This window comes from Acromyrmex echinatior, chromosome 8, assembly GCF_024713525.1.
Source record: "Acromyrmex echinatior isolate Ae372 chromosome 8, ASM2471352v2, whole genome shotgun sequence".
Lineage (NCBI taxonomy): Eukaryota > Metazoa > Arthropoda > Insecta > Hymenoptera > Formicidae > Acromyrmex > Acromyrmex echinatior.
Window position 1 is genome coordinate 6654802 of NC_141859.1, and position 27202 is coordinate 6682003.

The 27202-nt window shown below is 35.3% G+C and overlaps 1 protein-coding gene across 2 annotated transcripts in view; it reads right to left on the reverse strand.

Annotated features, from left to right (window-relative positions):
* Window positions 1-1631: 1631 nt before the first annotated feature.
* LOC105144469 (von Hippel-Lindau tumor suppressor homolog) overlaps window positions 1632-27202 on the reverse strand; it is a 54450-nt gene continuing 28879 nt past the window's right edge. The window contains exons 2-3 of one of the 2 annotated variants that reach the window (XM_011053386.2): window positions 3653-3968; window positions 1632-3163 (exon numbers count right to left, since the gene is read on the reverse strand). In XM_011053386.2, coding sequence (XP_011051688.1) covers window positions 2902-3163; window positions 3653-3876 — 486 coding nt within the window. In that variant the 5' untranslated portion in view covers window positions 3877-3968 and the 3' untranslated portion in view covers window positions 1632-2901. Of the gene's footprint in view, window positions 3242-3652; window positions 3969-27202 lie in introns of both variants that reach the window. The other variant, XM_011053385.2, reaches the window with a different exon arrangement.

Consider the following 27202-nt stretch of genomic DNA (forward strand, 5'->3'; position numbering starts at 1 on the left):
TTCCATGGGAATAGGCAGTAACGTTTCTATATTTACCATTGAATTTGGCCCGCTTGGAATTGATCGCGATCAACTCAGTTAACCGCATTAAATCCCACGGGAATAGACGTACTGGTCAACCTGTAAATTCGTACGCAATGAAGATCGCAAAATTTACGGAAGATACGTGTAAGCACGTCCCAATATAAAATCGTCTCACCGTAACTTTCGAAACGACCGATTCCCGCAACCGGGTAGAAATATTTAAAGTTTCAAGCACCGAAACGCTCGAAAAATAAATAGCAGCCAGTTAAATTTTCAATAAAAAGAAAGAAAAACTTTTACGCGCGTGAAAAAAATATATGGGGGCTATGGAAAAAATTCGCAAATTCCAATATAGTTCTAAAACGCTAAAACTATGCATTTATTTGTTATTGTTCTTTGATTATTATAAATAGAATAAGATATTGTTCACTAAAAACAAAATTTATTAACTCTTAATACATATTTCTTTGAATGGTACATGGTATTGAATAGTAAGTAAACATTTGCTTACAGTAAATATTTACTCAATAAAAAAATAATAGTTAAATCAAGTTAATAGTTTTTGGAATAAATATCTATTTACATTTCAAATAAATATCTATTTACATTTATTTAAATATTTATTTAGGACTATTCAAACCAAATACTATATTTATTAAAATCTAGTATTTTTTGTAGTATTTTTTTGAGCAGAGAGCAACTTGGGAATTGTTAGCACGCTAATGATATTTTATATGTAGTTCACATTTAATTAGTTCTTTGTTCAAGATTTACAATCAGTATCTCGATCTAATTATTGTACATGTCGAGATGACAGAAATTTTTAGTTGCTCCCACGGCCTGCCTTAATTTCACAACTCTTCTTTGTCTTCCTCTATTTCTCTCAATTTCGTATTCTTGAAATGATTGTATAGATCACAATCTTTATTTTTTCCTCCGTTTTCTCCTTTCTTTGTTGCATCCCATAAATATTGCGAACGAATGTAAAAATGCACTCTCGAAAAATTCACATTATAATCGAACAACAATACCTAAAATTCCGTTCATTCCTTTTAACTGTCAACTCCATTATCGATGACAGGATTTTAATTAGGAGTCAACTTCACATACTCTCTGATCAAAATACGGAATTTATGTTATGTACGGATATTAATCCCAAATAGGCAAGTTTGACCGCAGACTGGTTGTTCGATGACATTCCGCGACGGTTTAAAACCCATTAGGGTCAGGATGGATTAAGAGGAAGTGACCAGAGTCCATTTAGCGCGTGTTTAATCGATTGCTGACTACTCGAATAACCGCGGTGGAAATTGACTTACCGACAGCCCTCTTTGCACCACCTCTCCATACCCCTCTCTCAATCGCCTGCGATCTCTTATTACATATGAGCACATAATAAAAATATATGTACTGAAAGATGCAGTAAAAATGTATATTTCATACACTCGCGTTTCGTGGAATAGTCAAATTTTTTATCAAGTTTTACTGAAATTTCATTTCAGCGACTATTCCGGCTACAAAAAGCAAGTTTTCTCTTACAAAACACATGGATTCCTTGAAATAAAAGTTTCTGAAGGTTTCAATGTGTAAATCATTTGACAGTCAGGTATTATTTAAAAATATATTTTTTTCTATACAGTTTCTGTGTAAGTTTAACATACATATTTTGTATTTTATATAACTGTAAATATATTTTTATTACAATATTTTTGTGACGTATTTGACAAAAATTACATTTCGATGATGGATCCATTACTACACATTTTATTTCTGAACATGCTTGACTCCATACTTGACTAACAGTTAATTAACGAAGGAAACTTTTCGGGATATCTATCGAACTCACGTGGAAAACGAGAGGAATGTGAAAGGAGCGAAAAGGACGAGGCGCAGAAGAGGAGCCGGTTAATACCTTCGGAACTCTGCTAACAAATTGCGGAAACGAGTTCAGATTATTATCGACGATTTTCCTGGAACTTCCTGAGTGGCGTTGAAATCGTTGTACAGAGTTAGGATACCAATGGAATTCATTGTGAAATTTATTCGTATTAAACACAACGGTGTATATCTTATGGCATATAACCGAGCGCTCTTATAAATAATGATTTTATGAATATAAAATGCTTGCGAGATGAATACGCATGAAAATGACAACTTTGCGAACAAACTGTTTTTTTTATATCTTGATTCTTTAAAGAATTTTTCTAAATTAAAAAAATATATTTTATACAAAATTTCAAGTTAAATGCTCCACGCGAAGAACCAGGCATTCAAATTTTCGCAAACATCTCATTTTTTTTTAAATCTATTTCGATTATCGGCATAAACTGTGCAAAACCATAAACTGCGCAAGAAGTTCAACAAAAAAGAATAGAATTCTGCATCAATAACAACACAAACTTTCAATATAAAATTTCAGCCAGAAATATATATTACTGGATACTAATGATATCCGGTTATTCGATCGGATAGTAAAGAAGTACTGGATACCAATGCACCCCCATTTTGTCATTAATCCTAAAAGCTCTACAACATTCGATGCGTTATATTAAATATATATACATTTTTGCACCCAAGAAATATCAAAGAAATATTTATAATAAATATTTTTGAGAGTTGCACTTGTAATGCAACGACATTAAATAATCTGCGGTATACAGTTGTACGTGTATTTATAAAAAAAAAAGAAACGAAAAGATTCATTCAATTTTTTTCCATACAAAAAAGAAATACTTAAATACTCCTAAAATATTTCCTTCATCTTTGCGAAAATTACAAAAAAATGTCCAAGTTTTGATTAAATTATTATAATCGCGGTATGACCCCAATGTGCGTAATCTCGTGCGTAAAAACAATAGTACGTTACGAGAAAACATGTCACGAAGGTTGAGATTTCTTCGGTAGCATTGTAACAAGCTCTAACTGGAGACTCCGTGGAATATCAAGATGAAAAGCCTGCGAATCGTACGTAAGACAGTTTTTGATGACTCTCAGTGACAATTGCTGTAGAGTAAACATCGGTAGCACGATGTACACGTTGGTCCTCTCGATTCTTTGCGGCAGTTTGTCCTGCGTAACACCACGGTACTGGAGAAACCACGGCGCCGGAAAGAAAACATCACGCTGGCCCACCAAATACCTGTTTCGTTTTGCCCTAGTCATTATTAATCCGTCTATTTTGATGCCAATATTTCGAAAATATTTCGTACTCTGTGGACTAACGGACGAATGTCATATAAAATATTTTACTAATCTCTTGATAATCTCTATTAGAAATACAAATGGATTAATGGATTATAATCCATAAAAACCTAAACTTTATAGATAAAACAATTTGAGCAATTAGGCAGATATAAAATAATGCAACTAATCTAGAAATATGGATAATATATTATATCCATTCCTTTTGTAGCATTTTAAGAATCAAATTGTGGCAATAAAAGTTGTTTTCAAGGTAATAAACTGAATCTTTTTATGATCTATCTTTATGGATTATTCTTTTATGATCATAAACTATAATAGTGCAAACTATGATTACCCATGATTCAGAAATAGTTTATTGCACACGGATTTTTGCTGATACAATTATTTTTATCGGCGAGTAAATGATCATTGTCATTACACATACCTGTCGCCCGTTTCTTTATTGACGAAAATCCACGGATGCGTATAAAACGTGTTTATTTCCCTGTAGTCCCCAGATGATAGATCGCCATAATCAATTGCCTGCCCTTGATAATCCATCCAGTATAAAGTAATAGTATGAGGTGTTGTATTAATAAATCTGACGAAGGATTCGTGTTGACTGTTGAGTGACCGAAATACCGGTCCCCGTTGTTGATTTTCATCCATTTTGTGATTTTTATCCGTCTGCTTCCTCTTCTTATATTTGTAATGGAATTTCGAGTCTTTACTAATCTCGCTTTCTTCTTTCGCCACAAGAACTGGAATTAAAGATTACGAAAGAAAGTTAATTAAACGGCAGCATTGTATACATGAGCTCGATAAATGTAAAAACCGTTTTATCTAAATTCTTATTGGGAAATATTTTAATTCCCTTATTTATATATTTTTTTTCTTTTTACAAACAAACTATATGTGTGTCATCGAATATTTTTTACAGATTAATATCTTTATATAAATCTGCGCTTTCAATTTGGCAAACAGAATTTTTTTTAATTGCTGTATTTCGTTTGTCGGACTAAAAAAAAAATGTATCGATGACCAATAATCTCCTTAAAGCTTTCATTTGCCTTTCAACATTTTTGACAAACTGAATCGAATCCCTCAGGGAAAAGGTGATATGAAATACACGAAAATCTGGTTTGTCATGGCTAAACAAGCCCATACACATCTATGAAAATCGATTTATCAAGCACGGCTGCATCACTGGAATTTGAGAAACGAGAGAAAACGATAAGGAAAATCGATTGCGTCGCAAATCAAATCCAATTCGAATGAGAAGGTATTCCATTATGATTCGCGTTAGTATTGAAAACATCTAATTTTAAATCCAAGCAAATATATACATATTAGATAAAATTGTTGTATAAAAATACAAAAAACAGAAGTCAATAATTCAAGTTCAATTATTAATTGAATATACTACAATTTAATGTTGCGTGCGTTGTAAGCGGATTTTCGATGTCATTATATTACGAATTTATTGTATATATAAAAGACATACAACAATTGTATATATTCATGAAATATTAACGGAATTTATTTAGTTTCGAAAATTTAAAAAAATCTTTGTTTTTTAAATTTTCAAAGCTAAATAAATTCCTTTAATATTTCATAAGTCATTATATACAATTTTATATATATATATAATAAATTCGTAATATAATGACATTGAAGATCCGCTTATAACGCACGCGACATTAAATCCGCTTAGAGAACGCGTAAGAACTAATTAGTTGCGCGAATGATTAGCTGCGACAACGAGCGCAAAGGCAGAGAATCGAGTGAAGCATTTGCGATTTCAGTGGAGTTCCGAAGAGTCTCAAAGAGCTTCTAGAGACGATTACAAAGAGAGAGAGAGAGAATGGCATGTTTTCCAGGATCGTAAATAGACGAACACAGACGTTCCCATCTGCTAACTTGCATTTTCACCCTTCGGCGTTCCGTAAAATCAAGCAATCCGTTAGAGACGATCCACGCTCTCGATGGCTTACAAAATAGCGAAACAATGCCGACAAACGTCGAAACTCCATTACAGCTTTTTGCAGAGGCAAGCAGGCGAGAGAGTAGATACATACGAGCAGAATTTCTCTGATATATATTATATACGAACTTTTGTGCGCGATTGTGCATTCTCGTGTTTCAACTTTTGGAATTAGCCCGGTTGAGGAAACCTTAAAATTACCAAACGATTTTATAATGATTAAGCGTCGTTTAGGCCATAAAGAAATTTATAATGAATAATTACACAATTAAATCAGATTTGCTTGTGATTTCCGTTTTATTAGATTATATTCATAAGATCCGATTTATTGATTATCATTTCTTATCCTGTATAATCCGTGCGATTTAACCACGATGCTATCAATGAATAAAATGGTAGCCGCTTCGATCAAAGTTTCAACAAAAGCACCAATAGGAAGGAAAAGTTCTCCGAGTTTTATCGATTTTCGGAAATTGATTCGCGATTCGAAATGTGACGCGCCATAGTCAGAATTAGCGACGACATGGAGAGCGAGATTTACGTCCGCAGAGTTCCGGCAATAAGAAGTTATTCCGTATATCTTGCGAGATTTATCGTGACGACTCTTTCTCGCGGGATATGAAGTTTCGGCGGAAGTTTCATCCGTACCTGAATTCGAAAATTATGCCTGTATATCATAAAGGTAATCGTGTCTCGCCCATCTTATTTCACCAGATTAATTTTATTTGAATATGCACGAGTAAAATATAAATCAGCAATTACAATTAATAAATACACTCAAATTAAATAATCAATTTTTGTTCAACAAAAATATCAAGCTTTCCCAACCTGATATTTTGCACCAAGATAAATTTATTATTATTGAATAAATGCAGACATTACGTTTCTTGTTATTGAGATATTCGAGATATTGAAATTTGAATCCGATTTCAGAATCTAAATATTGTATTACCGCATCCGGACCAGAATATTTTTATCAGACAGTGACAAGGACATAAGATAGTCACAGAAATACAAGCAATAAAAACATTTATACAGAAGTGTTAATTTAATACTGACGATTGTAATATAAAGGTATGAGCATCGCTATATTATTTAAGTCTATAAGTCTAAGGCTATATCAATTAATATTATTTAAGTCTAAGGCTATATCAATTAATATTATTTAAGTCTAAGGCTATATCAATTAACATGATAATTCCTTTTACACCTCGCGATTATATTGAGATGTCATTAAAGTATATAGAAGTAGGACGGCTGAAATTCTTCATAGAAACACGTTTGCACGGTTGAATTTATATTTTATCGTCGGCACGCGAATCTGCCGCAAAAATTCTCTAACAACTAAATTACTCCGTCGGGAGAAATATTTCTGCGAGCTGAAGCCCTTCGTGCGCAGCGTTGTGAAATTTTCCGGGGACTCTCAAAAGCGAAAATAGCGTTCATGCAGGAATCCGAACATGGTGATGCCAAACATACTGTAAAAGCGTAAAAAAAGGGGGAAAAACGAACTGAGCGAGGCGTTACATTAATTCGCATTTTTGGTGACGGACCCCGCGGTTTTACTCGTTCCAAGTGACACACGTGCTCTTTTTACTCTCATTTTTTGCGTACCCTTTGAAAATATTTCGCTGAAAAAAAATTGGACAGATTCGCCGCTTTGACAGGCTCCGATTACCTTAAAAATATAATAAACGACAAGCGCTTTGCGCTTGCATGATGAATTGATCAACTTGTGGGACTAGTCCAAAAATTGGCTTTTACTGTAAAAAAAATAGTTTTTTTGAAAAATCGTTTTTCTTTCGCATGATACTCGATACAGGATGACGCCACGATGCGTAATAAATAATATTTCGAGCTGACAATTAACAATGCATTAAAGCGAAAAGAGATTTAAGTGGTAATCCATCCATCTCTCTTTTTCATATCTCGGGATAAGAAAGTGAGTGCATTACTGTCGATCGTCTCCGGTTTTTTGCTATTTGGCTGTTCCCTAATCATACTGATGGATAGAATCTCTTAGAAAGCTGATAGGGATTAAACTGACTAAAGACTTGCGCCACTCGCGTCGCTCTAATTCACATTTAAAATCACTGTGATTTACGCGATAATTTATACTCTCGCGGAAATCGAGATAAAAGCATTTTATGCGAATATTTCGTATTAAACCTGGTGCACGATACCGCATTCCCTTTGATATGAATTTCATTCAATTGTACGATGATATTTGTCGATAACGATTAATAAGCTGAAAGAATAATGTGACCAACATTCTCATGAAAGGATATTTTATAATGATCAAATTACGTATACACTTATCCATTTACTTTCTATTTTAACAATGCGATTGAAATATATATCAGCGATACGATCGAATACGTTATTTAAACGCTTCTCCCCGGAAGACAAAAAGAGAGAATTGTGAAACTACTACCATTGATTCATCTTTAAATCTTTCGTTAGATGTAATTTTATTCGCCTAGTTTCGTTTAAAAGTAGAGTTAATCACATCTCTCAGTCACTTCGATATGAAGAATCGAGAAAAGGAATATACATTATTATTGTGGGGCTGACATTTTATCTGAATGCTGCACTCCTGGCTGTGCACAGACAATTAGAAAGTACGCAAGCGAGAAATCAAACTGCTTATTTCGTCTACCCGTGCCGTAACCAGAGATTGCCAGAGACAGACGGAAACTGTCATTGTAATTCGTCTGGCAATTCGTAACTAATTCCGCAAAATCGCCATAAGCACAAAGAGCTACGGCAATGTTCCGACGAGACAGTTCTCTCTTGCCTAACGAAATCTCGTTTACTAGAAACGATCACTGCACGTTACAGCGCGCTAAATAAACGCGTTGAACCCGTGTAGTCGAAGTGAACCGATAATTAGACCGCTCTCAGACAGATGCGGTAATCATTTGCAATGTTTACGTTATATTATTCTCGTTGCAGTTAGACATCGCGAATTTTCCCCAATTATCGTACTCAAAATAAAAAAAACTCAAATTCATCAAGAAATTACAATAGTTTTCGTAAAATCGTAATCGAGTAATTAAAATGATTATGTTTTTTCGTTCATTAGAACTAACTCTATATAAATTGCGAAAATCCAGCGAAATTGGACATCGATAAATTCACAAATTTCCGGTCAGGTGGAAGAGAGAGAGGGAGGAAGAAGGGGAGGGGGGCTATTGATATATCTATTTACACGAAAGCGAACCTGATAGATTTATCCTATCAAACAGAAAATATATATATTTGATAAACTAACACGGAAGATGGAGCGATATCCAATAAACCTCAAGAACGTTCGGCAATTCGGCTGTCATGGAGAACGATAAGATATATCTCGTTTCCTTTGTAAAATAGTCATGTAAAGGTAATCGTGATAAAATATTGGTAAAATAAATCTTTCTAAATATACGTCACGCATAATTCTAAAAAACTATACGGACGCATTTGTTATTCGCAAATGAAAATTAGATGTTCGACCGACAAAAGATGTTTCAGCGACAAAACTGAGACGTAACTTATACGTTACATGAGGTTCAGAGTTAATAAACGAGACAATTCTATCTTAAGGAATAAGAACGTACTCGTACGATTCTAAGCACGATTCAGTCCAATTGGCACCAGTAACTTCCTCGTTCGCTTGGTTCGCTCGACAGATGTATGCACAGTCGTCTGCAGTGAGAAGGCGGCGCAATATTGAGGTTTACAGCCTCGTCAAGTATTTACTTAGGCCAAGCTAGAGACGCGCAGGGAGAAACAGAAACCGCGCGAGACGCGAACCGAGAACGAATACTTTATTATAGCGCCGCGTACCGTCAGTCCTGAAATTACAAAGGGACCGCGCACCCTTGAACAGCTTGATACACAGCACGCCGAGTACACAACGAAAATAAACCTTACGACTCTCTCATCTCGAGCTCTCTTTAAAAATTTACCGTCTAACTCTCTTAGAGCGAAAATTTAACCAGTCTTTGAAAAAGAATGAGAATATTTTCACCCTTAAAAAAGAGTGGCAGAGTTTCATTCTTTTGGAATGAGAATTCTTCCCTCCAAGGAAACGAAATCTTACTCCAAAAAAAAAAAGAGTGACATTTCATTCCTTTGGAGTGAATCTTACTCCAAACAAATAAAATCTCACTTCAAAAGAATGAAAATTTTCTTCTCTTTTTCAAAGGTAAAAATATTTTCACTCCTTTTTCAAAGACTGGCTCAATTTTCAATCTTTTGGAGTTTGATTTCACTCTAAGAGATTTAGAGAGTACAAGTAGGAGTGTTTTTCTTTCATAAGATTTTTATATATAAGTAACACTGTTCAACATTCGAAGTCTCTCCTATCATAATACGTATTCCGAAGATTTTTTTCGCGCGCATTGCCACTGGCAAAATTTGCATAGTACATCAGGATTTGGAATAAATTGGAGTGTGTGACAATGACCAAAAATCACTTCAATTTATTATTACACTCCAAATTACTAAAAATCCTGATCTAAGTATATAGTCTACGCGAATTTTGCGCTAATTCATCGTGTTTACCGTGAAAAATCTTCGAGGTAGGTACTATGTGGCACATCAGAGAGAAAAAAAGTGACTTTTTGTCAAGTAGTGTAATTAATCAAGAAATATAATTTATCACTAATAAATTATTAATTTAAAACTTGGCGTTTATTAATAAAAGCTAATCGATCATATTATATATTATCTTCTCGTTCGCAAACATCATTTTTAAAATTTAATGTTTTTGGTGAAAATGATGAAAAGAGCCGCGGTTTGTTTATGCAGAACGAAAATCTTGGTTCAAAAATAAAATTGCAAATATTCTGATTTAACTAAAAAAAAATGTTAGTTTAATTTCAAGGTTTAATTTAGTCAAGAATGAATTTAATCATAATGATGTTTGGAAAACGGAGTAACGGTATAAAAAAATAAAATATATACTTTTTTGCGATAGATTTCTACCGTGGAAGTGGCGGTAGTGTTGATCGGATGAGATTTACGCTGTTGAAATTCCATTGCATTCTGTTACCATTCGTTTACCGGAGACGTACCGATGATCTATGCTGTCGATTACACTGGTAATTTCAAGCACGTAGTCGCGTCCAGCTTTGTGGGTGTCCACAAAGGTTGGCAAACAAACGAGAACGCCTATTGTATATCGATTGTGTCGGTATCGATCGCGAGGACAATGGGGGTAATTGAGCATGCACATTATGACCACTGGATATTCAAATCCAATAATCATTTAGGAATAAAAATGAAAGCGAGAGAGTAAGACTCTTCTTAATTCGATTTTCTTAGGTCCAATTGCACCAATGTAACTTTGATTTTTTTAAACGAACGCTTAAAACTTTTATTTTCTCTCTTTAAAGCCGAGGGAGAGGGAGAGATAAAGAGAGTAACGTCGGGCCTTAGACTGTATTTTTTATATTTTCTCTTATTCTCTTTCTAAATAAAATAGTTTTACGTTCTCGCATTGGTGATGAAAACAAAGGAATTCGCTTCATGAACGAAAAGAATTCACTTTATAAAAAAAAGAACATATCAATAAATAAACCGGCTTTTCGGTCAGAAAACTAAAATATTTAGAAAAAATCAAATGATATATTTATGGAGGCACGATGGGAATACACTCTCGATGCCGACGTGGATTTGGGGAAGAACGGGGCGAAAACAACTTTTCGCAATGGAAAAGGCAGGTGGTCGCCTCCATTAATGGAGATCGAATCTGCTCACGAGTTTTCTAATGAGAATCCCATGTGAGAACGAGCCATTGTTATTCGAGCAGAATGAAAACGGACGACGCGCCTTTTTCTTGTTAGAGCGGCCACTCGACCATTTTTTTTTCCATTCAAAGCGGCTGCTCTTCGCTTTTTTCGCTTTACAATCAAACTAAAACTACGCATTTTTAATAGAAACTCAATTACAATCTATCCATTAAACAGCATATCAGCTTGAAAAACTCGTTAACAATTACACATCAACTTATCATTTAACTTATAATTATTAAAATACTAAAAAATATATATATATTTTTTTAAATATGATATCTATAGTTCTGAAATTACTAAATATATTATTATATATTGTATAATTGCACAAAATTTTGCTTGCAAAATAAAACTATTTATTTCTTAATAAACATAGGAAAAATTAAATGATTAAATAATTTTTGATTTTACGCAAAATCTCACAATTATTTCATAATCCGTGATTATATATTTAAAGAAAAGCAACCGACAATTACTTACGATAAAATTTATTGTCGCATTATTCGAATATAAACAGTGATTTAATATCAATGAACTAGTCGCGCACATACTAGTCATCCACGTTTAATTATCATACGTATAACGTACTAATGCAGTTATTAGCAGACACCAGGGCTTTGATCATTATCCGGAATTACCCGGAAACCCGACCTGTATTCACATAGTGAAATCATTCCATTCGCGAGAATAAAAAAAAGAAATGGCCGGTTAATGGTGCACATATTGCGTAACATCAACTATCTATACACGACAAAACAAATATCTGCGTCGGACTGTGCCACGAGAAAAGCGTCCGGAATTCCATTAATAAAATTTCACTTGTCATAAAGGATGTACAGAAATACCGCTGGCTCTTTTTAACATTCAAATATAGGTTATACGCGCAAAAACCCAGAAAGACGTACAGTTTTCGAAAATTAGTATTTTTCTGAAAGAAAAAAACATTCCATAGTATTCCATAACAGTATTCGATAGCAGCACACGTTTCCGTATGAAATTCCATTAATTCTATTAATTCTCCAACGTATTTCCATATTTTCCTATATCATATAGCTTTTACAATTCCGCACGATGCTTTGACAGGTCGATGTGCAGATCGGCGTCGCGCGCTGCATCGCGAGTGCGTTCGCTTCGCGAAGTCGGCAAACCGCGGAATTTACGGTAGCTTCAATTCACGGCAAACAGCATGTAATCCTTGCGCTGTTTGCGCTCGAAGCCCCGAGGGCAAATAAGGGAAGGCAGGGGAGGATTACGAGCAGGTACGAACGAGAAGTCGGTGAGGGGGAGAGAGGGAAGATAGCGTGATCCCCAGCTTTACGCATGCAACGTGAGATTCTCCCGCAACATCGTTGTCGTTGTCGTCGTCATCCTCGCTACGCTTCCGTAATCGCGCCCGTCGTCTCGCAACACGTAAATTTTGCCCTTTTAATGCTGTTCGCAATTAGTCACGTACCTACGCATACTCTTACGTGGTATGCAAACGTAGTGGCAGACTCCCGGGACGGGGGTTAATGAAATGCGTCGTATAAAAAGTAACGTTACCGCGAGAGCAATGTACTAAGCAAAAGGAGTTCAGCCATTTAAAAGTGCAAGAAAATAACGTCTTTTTACCGAGTTATCAAATTTTTAACACACTTCGAAGTTATATTACATTTAACACATAAAACATTCGTAAGTGAAATAAATTAATACGCACAGAAATGTCTGGACTTGTAAAAAATTATATAGCTTAAAAATAACAATTTTGATTATCATAAAGAGTTGCGTTTTAATTAAAGTTTTAATTAAAGTTAAAATATTTAATTAACGTTTAAATATTTAATTAAAGTTAAAAATATTAATCAGAATTAAAATTAAAATCTTTATTGAAGGATTATCCTATATATACATACGTAAATTAGAATGTTTCATTTTCATATGAAAGATGTTTTCGTATTAAATAAAAGTAATATCAAAAATATCCGAGGAAGATCTCAAAAGTTGCTTTAAACGTCGATTCGAAACTGCCTCGTCTATCATCTTTCCTTTTTCATTTCCTTTCTTGTCTTACGATGGCCCTGAGATGAATTCTGATTTGATCTCCTATAAATATGCTACACGATATGTTGCACGTGAGTTTAATGCTTTCGATTTAACTGTTATATATCGGTAAAAGAAGCATCAGTCCTGATAGTTTTTCAAGAAAGACCGATTCATGCTATAAAACTACATAAACAAAATTGTGTAAAAAAAATTATGGTCTCATCCATCGTGGCCGTATCATTTCTCTGCTTTATGTGATATATATATATATATAAAAGAATGAGTTCTTTATCGTGTTATATCATCAGAAAAATTCTTTGACAACATAAATTTGAAAAAGAATGAGAAGTTAATGAGCGTAATATATCACGGGCTAAAACTCGGTCGTTTTCAGAAGTATAATCGGAAAGACGTTGAAAATAGCTCTTTGCAAAGTGTTTCGCGAAATTATTTTAAGTAGCAGCCTGGTTTGCGCGCGACTCGCAATGGATTCATGCATATTCAGACGCGTGAGACGCTGGATTACGCGGCAAGCGTAAAGTATTACACTTATGATTATTCAATAGAAACTGCGAAATCCCGTTTATTGCTCGAGTTAAGGGACCCCTTGTCGAGACGCACGGAACTTTAAGTCAATGCTTATCAAACTCTCCGCAACAAGACGAAGGAAGTCTTGTAATATATAATGAGCCTTTCGTTATCCCAAAATAGTTAAACTTGGCTAGGGTAGGAGCTTTGTACAGGACGGGCGTCCCGTTTTGCAATACCGCTCGCAGCGCTTTGCGAACTGCGCGAACATCCTTAGCGCAATTAATTCCCTTCCTGCTACAAAACAGATGACGTGGGTACGCCACGCGTACAGAAAGAGGAGGTTTATCTTAACGTTGTCGTAAATCCCTTGATCGATCACTCAAGGCGGACTCGACAAGATGACGGTTTATACGTAAGCGAGAGAAAGCCGCGTAACGAATACGAAGAGAAGATGCAATTTACGACAGGTTCTTCTCTACAATCTCTATTTTCTGAAAAGGATCCTATTTCGCGCCGATCGTCCTCTCCTTCTGAAGGAGGAAGCAGGACTTCCGGGAATTTGGACAAATCGGCCGTTATTTCTATCATCCGCTCCGAAAACGATCTTCAAAGCTCGCTCGTTGAACAGACGCTCTCTATTCAACGACAGAGTATACTCGCTTTATTCTACTTCTTCCCGACACGAAATTATATGATCCTTATTTTACGGACCAATAATATTGGGATAAAATTACGATAAAATGTTACATGCAAAAATGAATCGTGAAATATATTATAATTAATAATTTAAACACAAGTGTTTTGTCTCTTCAGAAATCAGACATAATTTTTTATTAGATAGAAATTGCTTGTTATTGTTTAGGTACTGTAAACTGCCATGTAGCATGTCTAATGTAATCATTTCAACGAAAAGTATGTGAGAAAAATCAAGAGTAGTCGAAATGAAAACATAATTTAGTCATCAGAAGGAGTAAGTTACAGTATATAAGCCCTCCTATCATCTCTCCTTAGAATTTCGAAACAGCTTAAGAAGATCGATGCAGTCCCTACGGAAATCACGATTACTAATTACGAGCGAGATTATGACTCGCGAATAAAGAAGCGATAGGAACATAAATTACTTTCGTAATTACCCCGTAATCCTATAATGTCGGTAAAGATTAAAAAAAAAGAGTAGAGAACTGAAAGACAGAAGAAAAGATTCTGCTTCTTGCGGAAGAAATGCACCAATACGAACGCAACCATTATCCATGGCAAATCCAATAATCTTTTTTACGTTCGACTCAAGATATCTCCTTTATATATATATATATATATATATATATATATACATAGCAATGTAAAAGACACCGGGCGCACTTGAGCCCTCCGCGAAATTTCTGGCATAGACGCACTGCAGAGTACTTGACTCGATTATGAAAATGTACTTTCGCTCTGCTCTCTGCGCTTCCACGCCAACGCCGACATCGACGACGAGGACAGCGATGACGGTGTCCTTTTCCTGTTGTTTCAATGTCTCTTTGATCGCGACATAAATGTCGAGGAGTCCGCAATATAGGGAATCTCTCTCAGACGTCTCTCAAATTGAATTACGCTGGTTTATCTTACATTCAGTCGATTGGCTGCTCATTAACTTGTCGCACCGCGTACTATTTCAGCAAGCATGTAAGACGACTCACTATTGGCACACGAAACGTCGATGTCACAGACCCTATTTAGATTCGATGGAAACTCATGATAGAGAAACGCGATTTGTTTCTACAGTTACTTATATATCAATAATGGCAAAGTTTAAAAATGTTTCCCACGTTTCCCGGGCAAATAATAACATCGATTGTGCGTTTCAAGTCCAGCGCACTCATTTACATTTAATAGGCTATCAAACATCCCCCCGCCTGTTACAAATCACGTGCAATTACACGTTTACATTTTGATTCAGACCGACCCTGCATGTTTAATTACTTCATGTTATATGTGTAATCAGTTGTATTTTCAATTGGAATTCGCGAAGAAAACATCACACGATCCACAGAACGTATCGTGTAAAATAATTTATGTGTGTGTTAATTATAATAATATATAACAGAAGTGCCGGTAGGGTAATACGAGAGAAAAGGAAATATGTTGTTTAGAAATATATTGTTAGAAAAGGATATGCTTAGTTTTTATCATGTTTACAAAATCATTACGAAATTTTACAGCGGATATTCTCCGACATGCGTTTACAACGCGCGCATTCCTCACAGGTAAAAATCTCCTCGGCGCGCTTGCGAGGCATCCTTGATTAAGGAAAGCGACGTAACGGGATAAGGATATTAAGTGGAACGAATTAACAATGCGGCAGCCGTCGGTTTGCGTGTATACCGTAAGCCCGAAAACTTCGTGCATTTCGGTTCCACGCGGAAAGTTTGCGCGTGGAAAGCTCGCGACGGAGCGCCGTATTACGACACGTTAAGTCGGCATTACCGTTTTCATATATATATTCCCACGCGTACCGCTTTTCCTTTTTACGGTCAAACCCAAGCTGACGCGCAAAAAAAAAACGGAAGAAATCGCGCGGCGGACATGGTCTCCCATGAGAATAGAAACCGGAGGAAATTGCCGAAGTATTCGAACATCTACGAACGAAAACCAACCCGTTCTTCTCTCGTCGTTATTCCCGAGGAAGATAAAAGTAAAAGGAGGAAGTAAAGGAAAGTAAAAGTATCGATGAAAATCGACAATAGACCTGTTCTTTTTAATTGAACCTTCTTGAAGAGTCATCTTTCCTCTTTTTCTTTTTATATTCACAGTTAAATTCATAATATCATATCATTTTATTTTTAATCATTTCTATAAGTCGCCACTACTATAATACATTATTAATTTAATTAAAACAATAGAAATAATTCAACTCAAGAAAATATCAAAAACTCAAATTTAATTATTATTTACTATATGCATAATGTTAATATGGATGCTGTTTACTTTGAAACTAACCAAAGAAATTGATTTATATTGTGACACATATGGAAGTTAAAAATAACAAAATGTTATTTAACTCAAGAACTTGGGTTGCCATTGTTCCTTTGATATCTAATAGAGTTGGAGAGAAAAAGAGAAAAGCTGACTGTGCAAGAAGTTCAGATAAAAAGAACAGATCTAATAATGCGAATAATTCCGTCGTCGCCTCGGTTCTATCGCGTGAAATATCTGTTATGAATGGCGTGAAAGTGAATAAGAAACAAATAGACAGACATGTAATCAAATTGATTTAAAACTCCCATTATATCGTTTGAAGTAAATCTAACTGAACGCCAATGAACGTTCCGTGCATTATAGCTGCGACGAGCGAATTGATGAAACTCTTTAACAATTAACAACAAAAACTCTCACATTTGCGCTACTCGTTAGCTACTGTACCTACATTCCTGCGTAATTTCCAACGATCTCCAGTGTTTTCATGACGTGTCCTCCCGTCGGTTCCACAATCCTCGCTGTCTTTCTAGATAATTGCCTTTCAGACGAGTCTCGCGGCGTTTGCAAAAGGAGTTTACCCCGCGGCATAGAAAAGCAAAAACGTACGCCGGAAAAAGAGTCCGCTCACTTCCTCATCTTATTTAAATTAGGACTTTACGCCGGGGTGCTTTGTAACAATGGTCGCCGTCTTTCGAAATGTCGACAAGAATCACTTCAGTATTAACGTTTAACAACCTTAATTCTTAAAATAACCCTGCTTAGCGTTTTTATATTTATAAAAAATGACTTGCGAAATTAAATTTCTCTTTAAAAACATGCACGTAATATTTCGCCAAAGACGCGTAATAAAGAAATTCAGATTTTTACCCAGAATTCTAGTCTTTTCTTTCTCTCGCTTTATGAAGCCTTCTGCTTTGCTTAAGAAATATTCTGGGAATATTTCACCGAGCTTTACCGGAGGTATAAAATTTGCGGTGCCGTTAATCGTTGTTTGCTATTCTTACGCAAGCAAAAATTCTTACATTAAACGCTTATTGTTATAGATAAAAATGTTAAGTTCGTTATAAAAATATAGGTATTCGTCCCGTTTGAAATGGGTGTATTTTCTAAATCGCGACGACGTCTCTGTTATGGCGGATCAGCGCGTGACATATCATCGGATTCTCCCTTCACGGATTTACGGGGTAGGGACCTCTTCGCTCTCCGTCGAGCTCGGTTTATCTCACAGACGCACGGTGATTTCTCGAGGTGAGTTTCTCCGCATCTGATCCGACCGCGGCGACGAAAGATATTCATACGCCATACCATTTAAGGATAGAGACGCTCTCAGATACGGCCATTTTTTAAAGCGTCTCTGAAAAACTCGGAGATCCCACGGATGGAGGAATTCGACTGAGATAAATTCTTCGCGAACTTATTGTTATTGCGCAGAGAAAGTGATGTCTGGATATTACTTGCTCCCCTCAGAAAATGGAACATGAATCACAGAACTGATATGCAGCAGTGTGTAAGGGACTGTAATATATTTCGCGTTGATGGTACGATATGATATTCGATCATTTGATAAACATTATTCTCCTATAATATACGTTTTTCAATGTGTTCCCGACAGCGAGACCGATAGGCGCTAATCAATTTGCCATGTAAAATCGGACAAATGCACGGCTTTAATTGGATTTAACAGCCTGTATATCGTTATTGTAACAGCGTGCGAACGCAATATTGCTAGATTCGTTTACGTCGATTTTATGAAACAACTAAAAATTTTACGAGAGAGAAAGACTGGGACATATATACGGATGAATATCACCAAAAAAAAAGGGCTGGTATTTAATATTCCTTGTACGATATCCGGATATATGTCGACCTCCGATCTCTCGGCTCTTTTTAAGATGGAACTCGCTGAAGAGATTTTCTAGTGCTTCACTCCACTTATTATCTTCATTTCCGCAGCCTTCTCCTTATCCGTACCTTCCTATATGCACTCGTCTGGAGAGACAGCTGCTTTTACTGGAATTCTTCTTTTTTTACGGTTCGAATCGATTCGTACAAAAATTTTCGACTGCAAATCACACGTCTCGACATTCACGTGAATGAACATAAAAGTCTCTGGGTCGCAAAATAACGATTGCGACGTTATATTACCCTCGTTATAAACGAATATCGACATTTTATTCGCACCGTTAAATCGAGAAAGCCAATTATTGATAAATTCAATTAATTGCATGTGAACGAGAATGTTTTCATCGCAACAATATTTAAAATCGTATCTCTTAAATAAAAAATAAATTCGCGCGTGTAACATTCATAAATCTATTCTACTCCATAAATCTATTCTACTCCAATTATTCATTTTTAATGATACAACATTACTTAACGATATCGTGATAACTTTCCATCTAGAACTTGTAAAAAGAATGCGAGGAAAAATTGTGCGGAATATATTGGTTGCAATCGCGATTTCAACTGATGTAGGTTGAGAAGAATCGTCGTTGTTGTCGTGCGCCTTTGAAACACCGCGAAAAGGGCGAGATTGCAACTGCGAACGGTCGAAACGCTCGCACAAATACGTACGGTAAAAAAAATGCCGGCATTCAATTTTACCAGAGGGGCTCTGGTATGTTTACGGCGTTAAATGAGGTTGTTTGCGAAAGTGTCGCAATATTTCCATTGCGGGCGTAGAAATAAATCAGCGCGGGATGCGTACGCGTAGCTTATGCGTTAAATAACAGTCATTCGGTCGCCGACGCGTGATAACTCACACTTTCGTTTAATCCCAGGAATAAACAGGGCGATTAATAATGACGGGATAATTATAATTGGCGTAATTGTTACCGTTAGTTTATCTATCGCGTGCATAATTAATTTCTTACATAATACATGTTATAAATTATCACCATTTCGAATAATCAGGAAACTGCAGAGTGTATTTACAACGGGTGTGTATAGTTCATAAAAATCCATAAATGGGAAGCGATGTATCAAGATATAATCTAATGATTTGATAACAGTACATTGTTAAAAGTATAGAGGTCATGTCGAGACACGATGAAATACAAAAGCTAAAAATAAATACAAGTATTCAATAATAACCGATAACACACTAATCGATAGAATGTGATGGTAAAAAGATGAAAAATTGCACATTTTTGAAACTTTATATATTTAAAATGACAGTAGAGAAAGCCGTCAAAAATTCTAATCGCAGTATGAAATTTAACCGGGTAAAGTTTTAAAATACATAATTCCTGCATGTTTATAATATCAAATATTTAAGCGAGATTTTCCAACTAGACTGGGGGGGGGGGATAAATTTTTGGAATTTCTCAGCGTATTTTTAACATGACAGAATTCAATCTTCGATTTTCTGCAGTGTTAAATTCATAATATCAAATTGTATTCAGTTTGAGTTAATCATTTCTACAGATTGTTATACTGCCCCTATTCAATATGTCGCTATTGTTTAACTGAGATAATGGAGTTAAACAATTCAACTCAAGAGAATGTATTACATTTGACTCAAATTAATTTAGTACTTACCAAGTGTATACATTAATACACACGTTGTTTACTTTGAAACTAATCATTTAAATGGATTGATTTACATTTTGACACATGAATATTAAAAATAACAAAATAGTATTTAACTCATAAGATTGGATTGCTCCTTTGATATCTAACAGTCTATTTCTGTCATGAAGATCGCAAAGCTATAAGTTTCGGTTACTGCGGTCAGAAGGACAGTTCGAATGCGATCATCTTGGCTATTATTGCAGCACGAGATAATCACCAAGAAGAGAATATACATCATCTCGTCTTTCTCTCTCTCTCTCTCTTTGATCGATCTACATATATACATATATAAACGCACACAATCGTCCTATGGCAGCAACGCGCGTTCGGATGTTACCGACGGATCAATCCGGATTAATTGAGTTACGGTTCGCGGTTTTGCGGCCGGCCAATGACCGCAGGGATATATCCGCGGCTTCCGGTGTGTTTGCTCGCTAGTGTGGTCATGTAAGCAGAGGAGAAAAGGGAGGACACGAGGAGGAGAGTGCTGTGCTGTGTGACTCCTGTCAAGCTGTGACACCCGCACCGTTCTGGTGGTTTGTTTTTTTCAAAAATTGAAAGCACACCATGACGGCGGCGTCTACGACGAGCGCTATCCTCTCGGGATTTTTCGTCGACACAATTCTCTCTTCCACAGTGGTAAGGGTGGCAGTAGCGCATCGACTTGGAAAACCAACGATGCGAGATGTCTTCGAGAACAAAACGGATTCGGATTCCGCGTTGCGGAAAATCATGCCCTTCAGAGTCCGGATACGATATTTCTGGTGGACTTATATAACGATTGATTTAGTACAAATTCTACGAGATTGGTGTAAATGAATGACGCAAGAAAAAGAGATAACGAACTAGAGACTTCAAGCTCTAAAATATTTTGGAATTTTTTTCACTAAGTTGATATGTCTATTATTATATATAATGTTGCTAATGACAATTGATGTAGTATAGGTACAATGTGTTTTTATCAAAATAAATAATTCCGTTATGACTAAAGACGTTATAATTTTCAATCAACATTTGCGATAGAAACGTTAAATTTTTATTAACATTTTTAACGACTATTTTAAAGAAAATTTATGGCAGAAAATAATCATTTACACTAGATTACATATATATAATAGAAATATATAATACACGTATCAGCTGAAAATACTTTCTACGTGACCACTATACCATCCGGAATCGATGTATGTTCTCATATTTCTGTTGCATTTATTTATTATATTCCCATTCGTGCTGGTGTAAAACGAGATTTATTATTTGCCAAATTCTATTGCGCGAATATCTCTTGCAAAATATATTAATGCTTTTATTCACACCGTGGTAAAATCTAGACTGTCAAACGTATTTTGTATACTAGAATTAATTCTATCGCAGTCGTGTATAGTACGACAGACACGTCGTATAACGGAGAATAATGTGTGTACATCGTCTATACACGAGAATGCAACTTCGTTACATGGCCGTGTTACATAGCGACAGGAAAAACGGTTCGTGTAAATAAGGAGTAAATTCTCTTCATACAAAGAGCAGATTGAAAGGCTAGATCAATTCTGTTCAATTCTTTAAAATTAGCCTCCGGAAATTGAAAAATTGAAAAATTTATAGGAATCGGAAAAGTAAACAATTTACACATGACAACGTGAAAGAGATGAACGTGAAATAAAATATAAGGTAAATGTTCCTTTGTTGTAACCCAGACAGATACATGTACCTCTGTTCAAACATTTATGCAAAACTATATTTATTTATATCATTATTAATCTCAAATTTCTTTTTAAATATATAATATTATAATTTAACTGTATAATCTTTAAATACAATTAAATTATAATATTGCAATAAAAAAAGCATTTGAGATTAATAATAATAAATTTTGTACAAGTATCTGGAAATGGTATAATATTCGATCACTGAAACATTTACCTTATTTAAGTTATATTATTTTTGCGTTATTTTCATTTTTCAAACATTTAAAAAATTCAATCTTCTTAATACAACTTTTTTTATTATTTAATGCAATTTTTTAAAATAATTATAAAAAGATCAGTAATCTGATATAGAGAATCTGATTAGAGAAGGCACACATGTAAATATAAACTATATAAATTTTCAGAATGAAAAAAGGATAATACATGTACCTAATGCAATACGTATGATGACATATTGTTTCGTTCATAGCGTTAGTTACACTTACTTAGTCTAGATTACTTTCGTTTATCAACATGTACAAAGGTATTCGCGCTTCTAATGCATAAATTCGAGCTTTCGTGCGCGATCGCGCGAATATATATAACGCGCGAACGATCTGTCACCGTAATGCGAGGCGTTTGATAAAAGCACTTAAGTCGGTATCCGCCCTTCGATCTAGGAAGCCAGAAGTTCGCGTGCCCCGGGCAATAAATTGAAGTTTTGATCTCGATGAGGCGCGCACGTAAACGAACGAGCGTCGCTTTTATTTTCTCGCCAAAATTCCGCGTGCGCAACGACATTCCATGCATACGACGTGAATATTTTCCCTCGACCGGGGGAAATTCGGGATCCTGTTGATTGGGTTGGACCATCGCTCGGTTACGTTATTTTAACGGAGGCTCGTCGAACGCGAACCCTCAAAGGACCGGTGGTGGCGTGTTTTCGAATGCTTTTCGTTACATCGTATTCGGAATATTGAACGGGCAACGTTTGAACAGAGAGTGTTCTCTTTCACAATACAATCCGTCGTAATATTATGCACGCAACAGCGTCAATCGAATATAAAGCTTTCGATAAACTGCAATACGTGCGCTTATAACACCGTTATACTCGCATTCTTACATAAATTACGTATTGAATGAATTATGGTGAATTCAGTCACTCGCATTATACAATAGATTAGTATACACATTAAATGCTGCTTTATATCAAGTATATAAATGTGTAGTAATATAATATAACCAATGTTGACAATGGAATAATACATGTATACTTCGTTGTCGAATAATGTAATAATATCATTGGATAATTTAAGTAATTGGGTATAATTTAAATATTTAAGTAATAATAATCATTAATGCATAATAAAGTATTTAATCATTAAAAATAATTCTATTTAACTTTGTACTGACAATGAAAGAAAAACTATTTGATATTTGGAAATATAATTACTATTAAGGCAATATATTTGAATTGTATTTGATTTATCTCACTTGAGCCTCAATTTCTATTAAATTATTATAATTATATATTGCTATAATTATGACAAATTTAATATAGAATAGACTCTAATGATATAAATCAAATAGAAAGATTGAGTGCCTTCAAGAGCCAGCAAGGATATTGTTATACTTTTATATTTGTTATACCTCAAATGACTATGTAATTAGTTACTATATAATAAAGTATAGTTAATTGAATAATTTTTTATGATAATTTCAATAATTTTATAATTATAACTATAATTATAGTCATTTTCGGTATCACCATAATAGTAATTATAGTTATAAATATCAAGCAGTTTTTCTTTCAGTATATATTTTTAATTTTACTAATTTCATGCAAGCAGATTTTATAACTTAAGTTATTTTTAATCATTTCTATCGCCAGGTTGCTCCTATCTAATACATCGTTAATTTGACTAAAACGATGAACAATTTAACCCAAGAAAATGTATTGAAAACTCAAATTTATTATAATTAAATGCATACATGAATATAAGCAATGTTCACTCTGAAATACTCATTGCAGAAATAAACTGATTTATATTTTGACAGAAATGGAAATTAAAAATAATAAAGTGTTATTTAATTCAAAGGATTGGATTATTACCAATGTTTCTTTAATATCTGACAGTATGTAATGCAAGTGACTGTGAATTCGCTGTTAGAAATGTTATTATGGAAGAACCGCGCTGAAACGGATATCTTTTTTTCTTCTTCCGTCAAAAATTTTTGCGTCCGTCGTCATCGTCAGTAGTCCCAGCCACGTTATGGTAATCTGTATGGTAATATAGTGCAAATTGTACCGGGGGGAGAGGAGAGGGGGATGGACATGATTTATAGTCGCAGCGCGGGCGGTACAAAATGAAATAGAGGATGCTACTTTCATCTGGTCCGGCGACGAATTATAATAATTCAGTCGAGTAAGTTTGCGTAGCAAAATCCAAAATAATATGAACAAACATAATTAGACACGCCTCGCATTAATTTTACGCATGAAACGTTTCGTCGTAATTAATGCTTATGGAAGTATCAGACTAGAGGGTCAAATATAACACGGTTTACCGCATTTTAGATTATAACTCAAATGTTCCAAATACGCTGAAATTATTAGAAACGTCAGGAGTTGCGTATTTATTTTCTGCGTTGAATATCTTTTCAAGTGAAATTGTTGTTCGAACGTATTCATCCTCATAGAGCCAGTTAAACGTACCGGCGTGCTAATCGTGCGAGTATAACCCCGTGGTGCTAATCAAGAGTCAAGGGCTAACTGACTTCTTGACGTAACAAAGGCGAGTTTACCCATACCACTGGTTCTCAAGGGACATCGGAAGTGGGCCGTTTGTGCGAGCGCGCGAGCTTAACAGAAATTCTCAAAGGGAACATCGGATGTCGTACCTATCCCCAAGCGACGCGTCGCGCTTAAAGTTAAGAGTTAATCCACGACAAAGCCGCAGAATGACCCCCGTTAAGGTCGCCTGCATGTCCCATATCCCATGTATTTAACGCTCGTATGCACTCAGCGTATTCGCCGTACAGTTATGCGTTTTACGGTCATCTGAGACCGCAACGGCGAGCTTTTATATGTACGTGTGCTCATACACAGAACGTTTCAGAAAACAATAAGATTGTCACACATTTTCCAAACTTTAATATCCGTTAAGTAACATTACGCGTTACTTTCATGTTCATTTCACTGTAATACTTTCTTCATATACTTTTGTGCAGCGAAAACATTTCTAAATAATGAAACGGTGAAGTATGTAGGAGAGAATTGTGTCGAATGTATCATTCAAGTTATTCTTTTATTATGCTTTTCATTTGGTATTGATGTGTACGCAAATAAACATTGAAAATTGTAGCATGATATTTCGGATACTTATTGTTACATATTTCAACTTTTCATTAATTAATTTGTAAGTCTTTTTGTAACATGCTGTAGTCAGTCGCCTATATCGTATATCTATACTAGGTGGGGTGAAAAGTAACCTCCCTGGGAATGAAAAAAATTTTTTTCTTATGCAGAATCTCGCCCAAAATATGGCGTGTTCGCTCAGTACTAATCTTTGTAGCATCTGCTAGCTCGCGCACCTTCACTTTCCGGTCAGCCAACACCATTTCATGTATTTTTTTGACATTTTCCTCGGTAACCGCATCGGAGGGCCTGCCGCTGCGGACTTCATCGGTAGTGGAGTTGCGGCCACCACGAAACTCTCGAAACCAATATTTGACGGTGTAATCTGACGGAGTATTAGCCACATAATATTTATCCAACTTTTCTTTTGTTTCCTTCGCCGTTTTGCCTCTCAAAAAATAATGTTTTATGAGAGAACGAAAATCGTTTTCGCAAACACGTCAACAACAATCAGCTCTCAAAACAAAACTAAGGGCAGTATCGCACTGCCACTTGGCATGTCTGCCTAAATATGAACGGACTACAAGGCACCATAAACTTTTTTGCAGTAGTGGCGCATTCTGGCGGTCAAGGAGGTTACCTTTCACCCCATCTAGTAAGTCTAATATCTCCTTTGAAAGTATTGAATGAAACTAATTAAAAATATATAATTGATTTTAAAAATCATTAATAGTATAATTTTACATGCAACTATATATAATATAATTCTTTTACATTTCTCGAAACTTGATTTTTTTCTAAAACAAACAATGCGAAAATTTTCCTTTTAATTATTTTTAATGTTTTCTTATTATTATTATTTTTAATATACTAAAAAATAATTTTACAAATGAAAGAAGGATATATGGACATATCTCATACATAATTATATATGTTCCCATACAGCACAAAATTTGCAGCAATATCGCTGCAAAATCTCTGCAATATTGCTGTAACATGCAATGCTGCCGCAGTATCACAGCAGTGTTGTGCAACTTTGTGCTATTAAACGTACCTGATAGTTTAAAATGTTGCTAGCACCTATAAAATAAAACGTGACCTATTAAATTGTTTTCCATATTATTCATTCTCATTTATTTCATATTTTTGTTACTGAATGTTACATTAAGCAATAATAATAAAATATCGATAAGATATGATTTAGGCAATCAATACGCATTCAGCAGCTTTTCTCTATCAATAAATATGACTTTCCATAATTGTCTCTTTTTAATTACGGACATACTCTATATGCACGATGTCTCAGATTTTCCGACTCTCTTTCTGTAAAAAAAAGAATTCTTGAACAAAGTTGAATTTTCTGAGATAGAGTTTCGAGACACGAACTAAGAGATTGTAGTAGGTAATTATATAAAGAGAACTCTTTTTCTTCGTTCATTTAAATTAATCCGAATGGTCTTTATTTTTTCAGGATTTTAATTCCAGCTTTAATTAGATCGAATATCGTAAAGTTGTTGTTATTATTATTATTGCCATTACTATAACTACGATAACGCTATTAGCGGCAATTGTTCCTCCTATTACGGCTCTTTCCTTACGGCTGCTTCAAAAGTAAGCTCGGAGTAATGTCGCACGATTGTAATCAACGCGTTAACGTAAATACGGGATGGTGCATTATGGCATCGTAGTGCAGGAATTCTCGGAAACGCGTACACGCCTCGTAATTCGCTGCAACAACTGCTTTGTGGTTGCTGCTCGAGGTACCGAGAGTACCGTAGTCGTGTGTCGTACCACGAAAGGACATCAGAGCTTCGTAAACGTCCCCCGTGGCACGTGAATTTCGTACAAGCGCTCACGTGAAACACACGACGACGCCCTCACGCGCTTATAGACCGTTAATTAATTTCCTCAATTACACTCCTACACGGGCACGTGCTGTCCTATGAAACGCTCGGGGGTTAGAGCCTGTCTTCCGAGCACTTGACCCGGACTCTAAGCAAAATATTATCCCAAGCACCCCACTTCAATTAAAAAAAGCTTAACGTTGTGATGAAAAATTAAGAGATGGCGGGATCGTTAAGAACGCTCCACTAATGAGCTA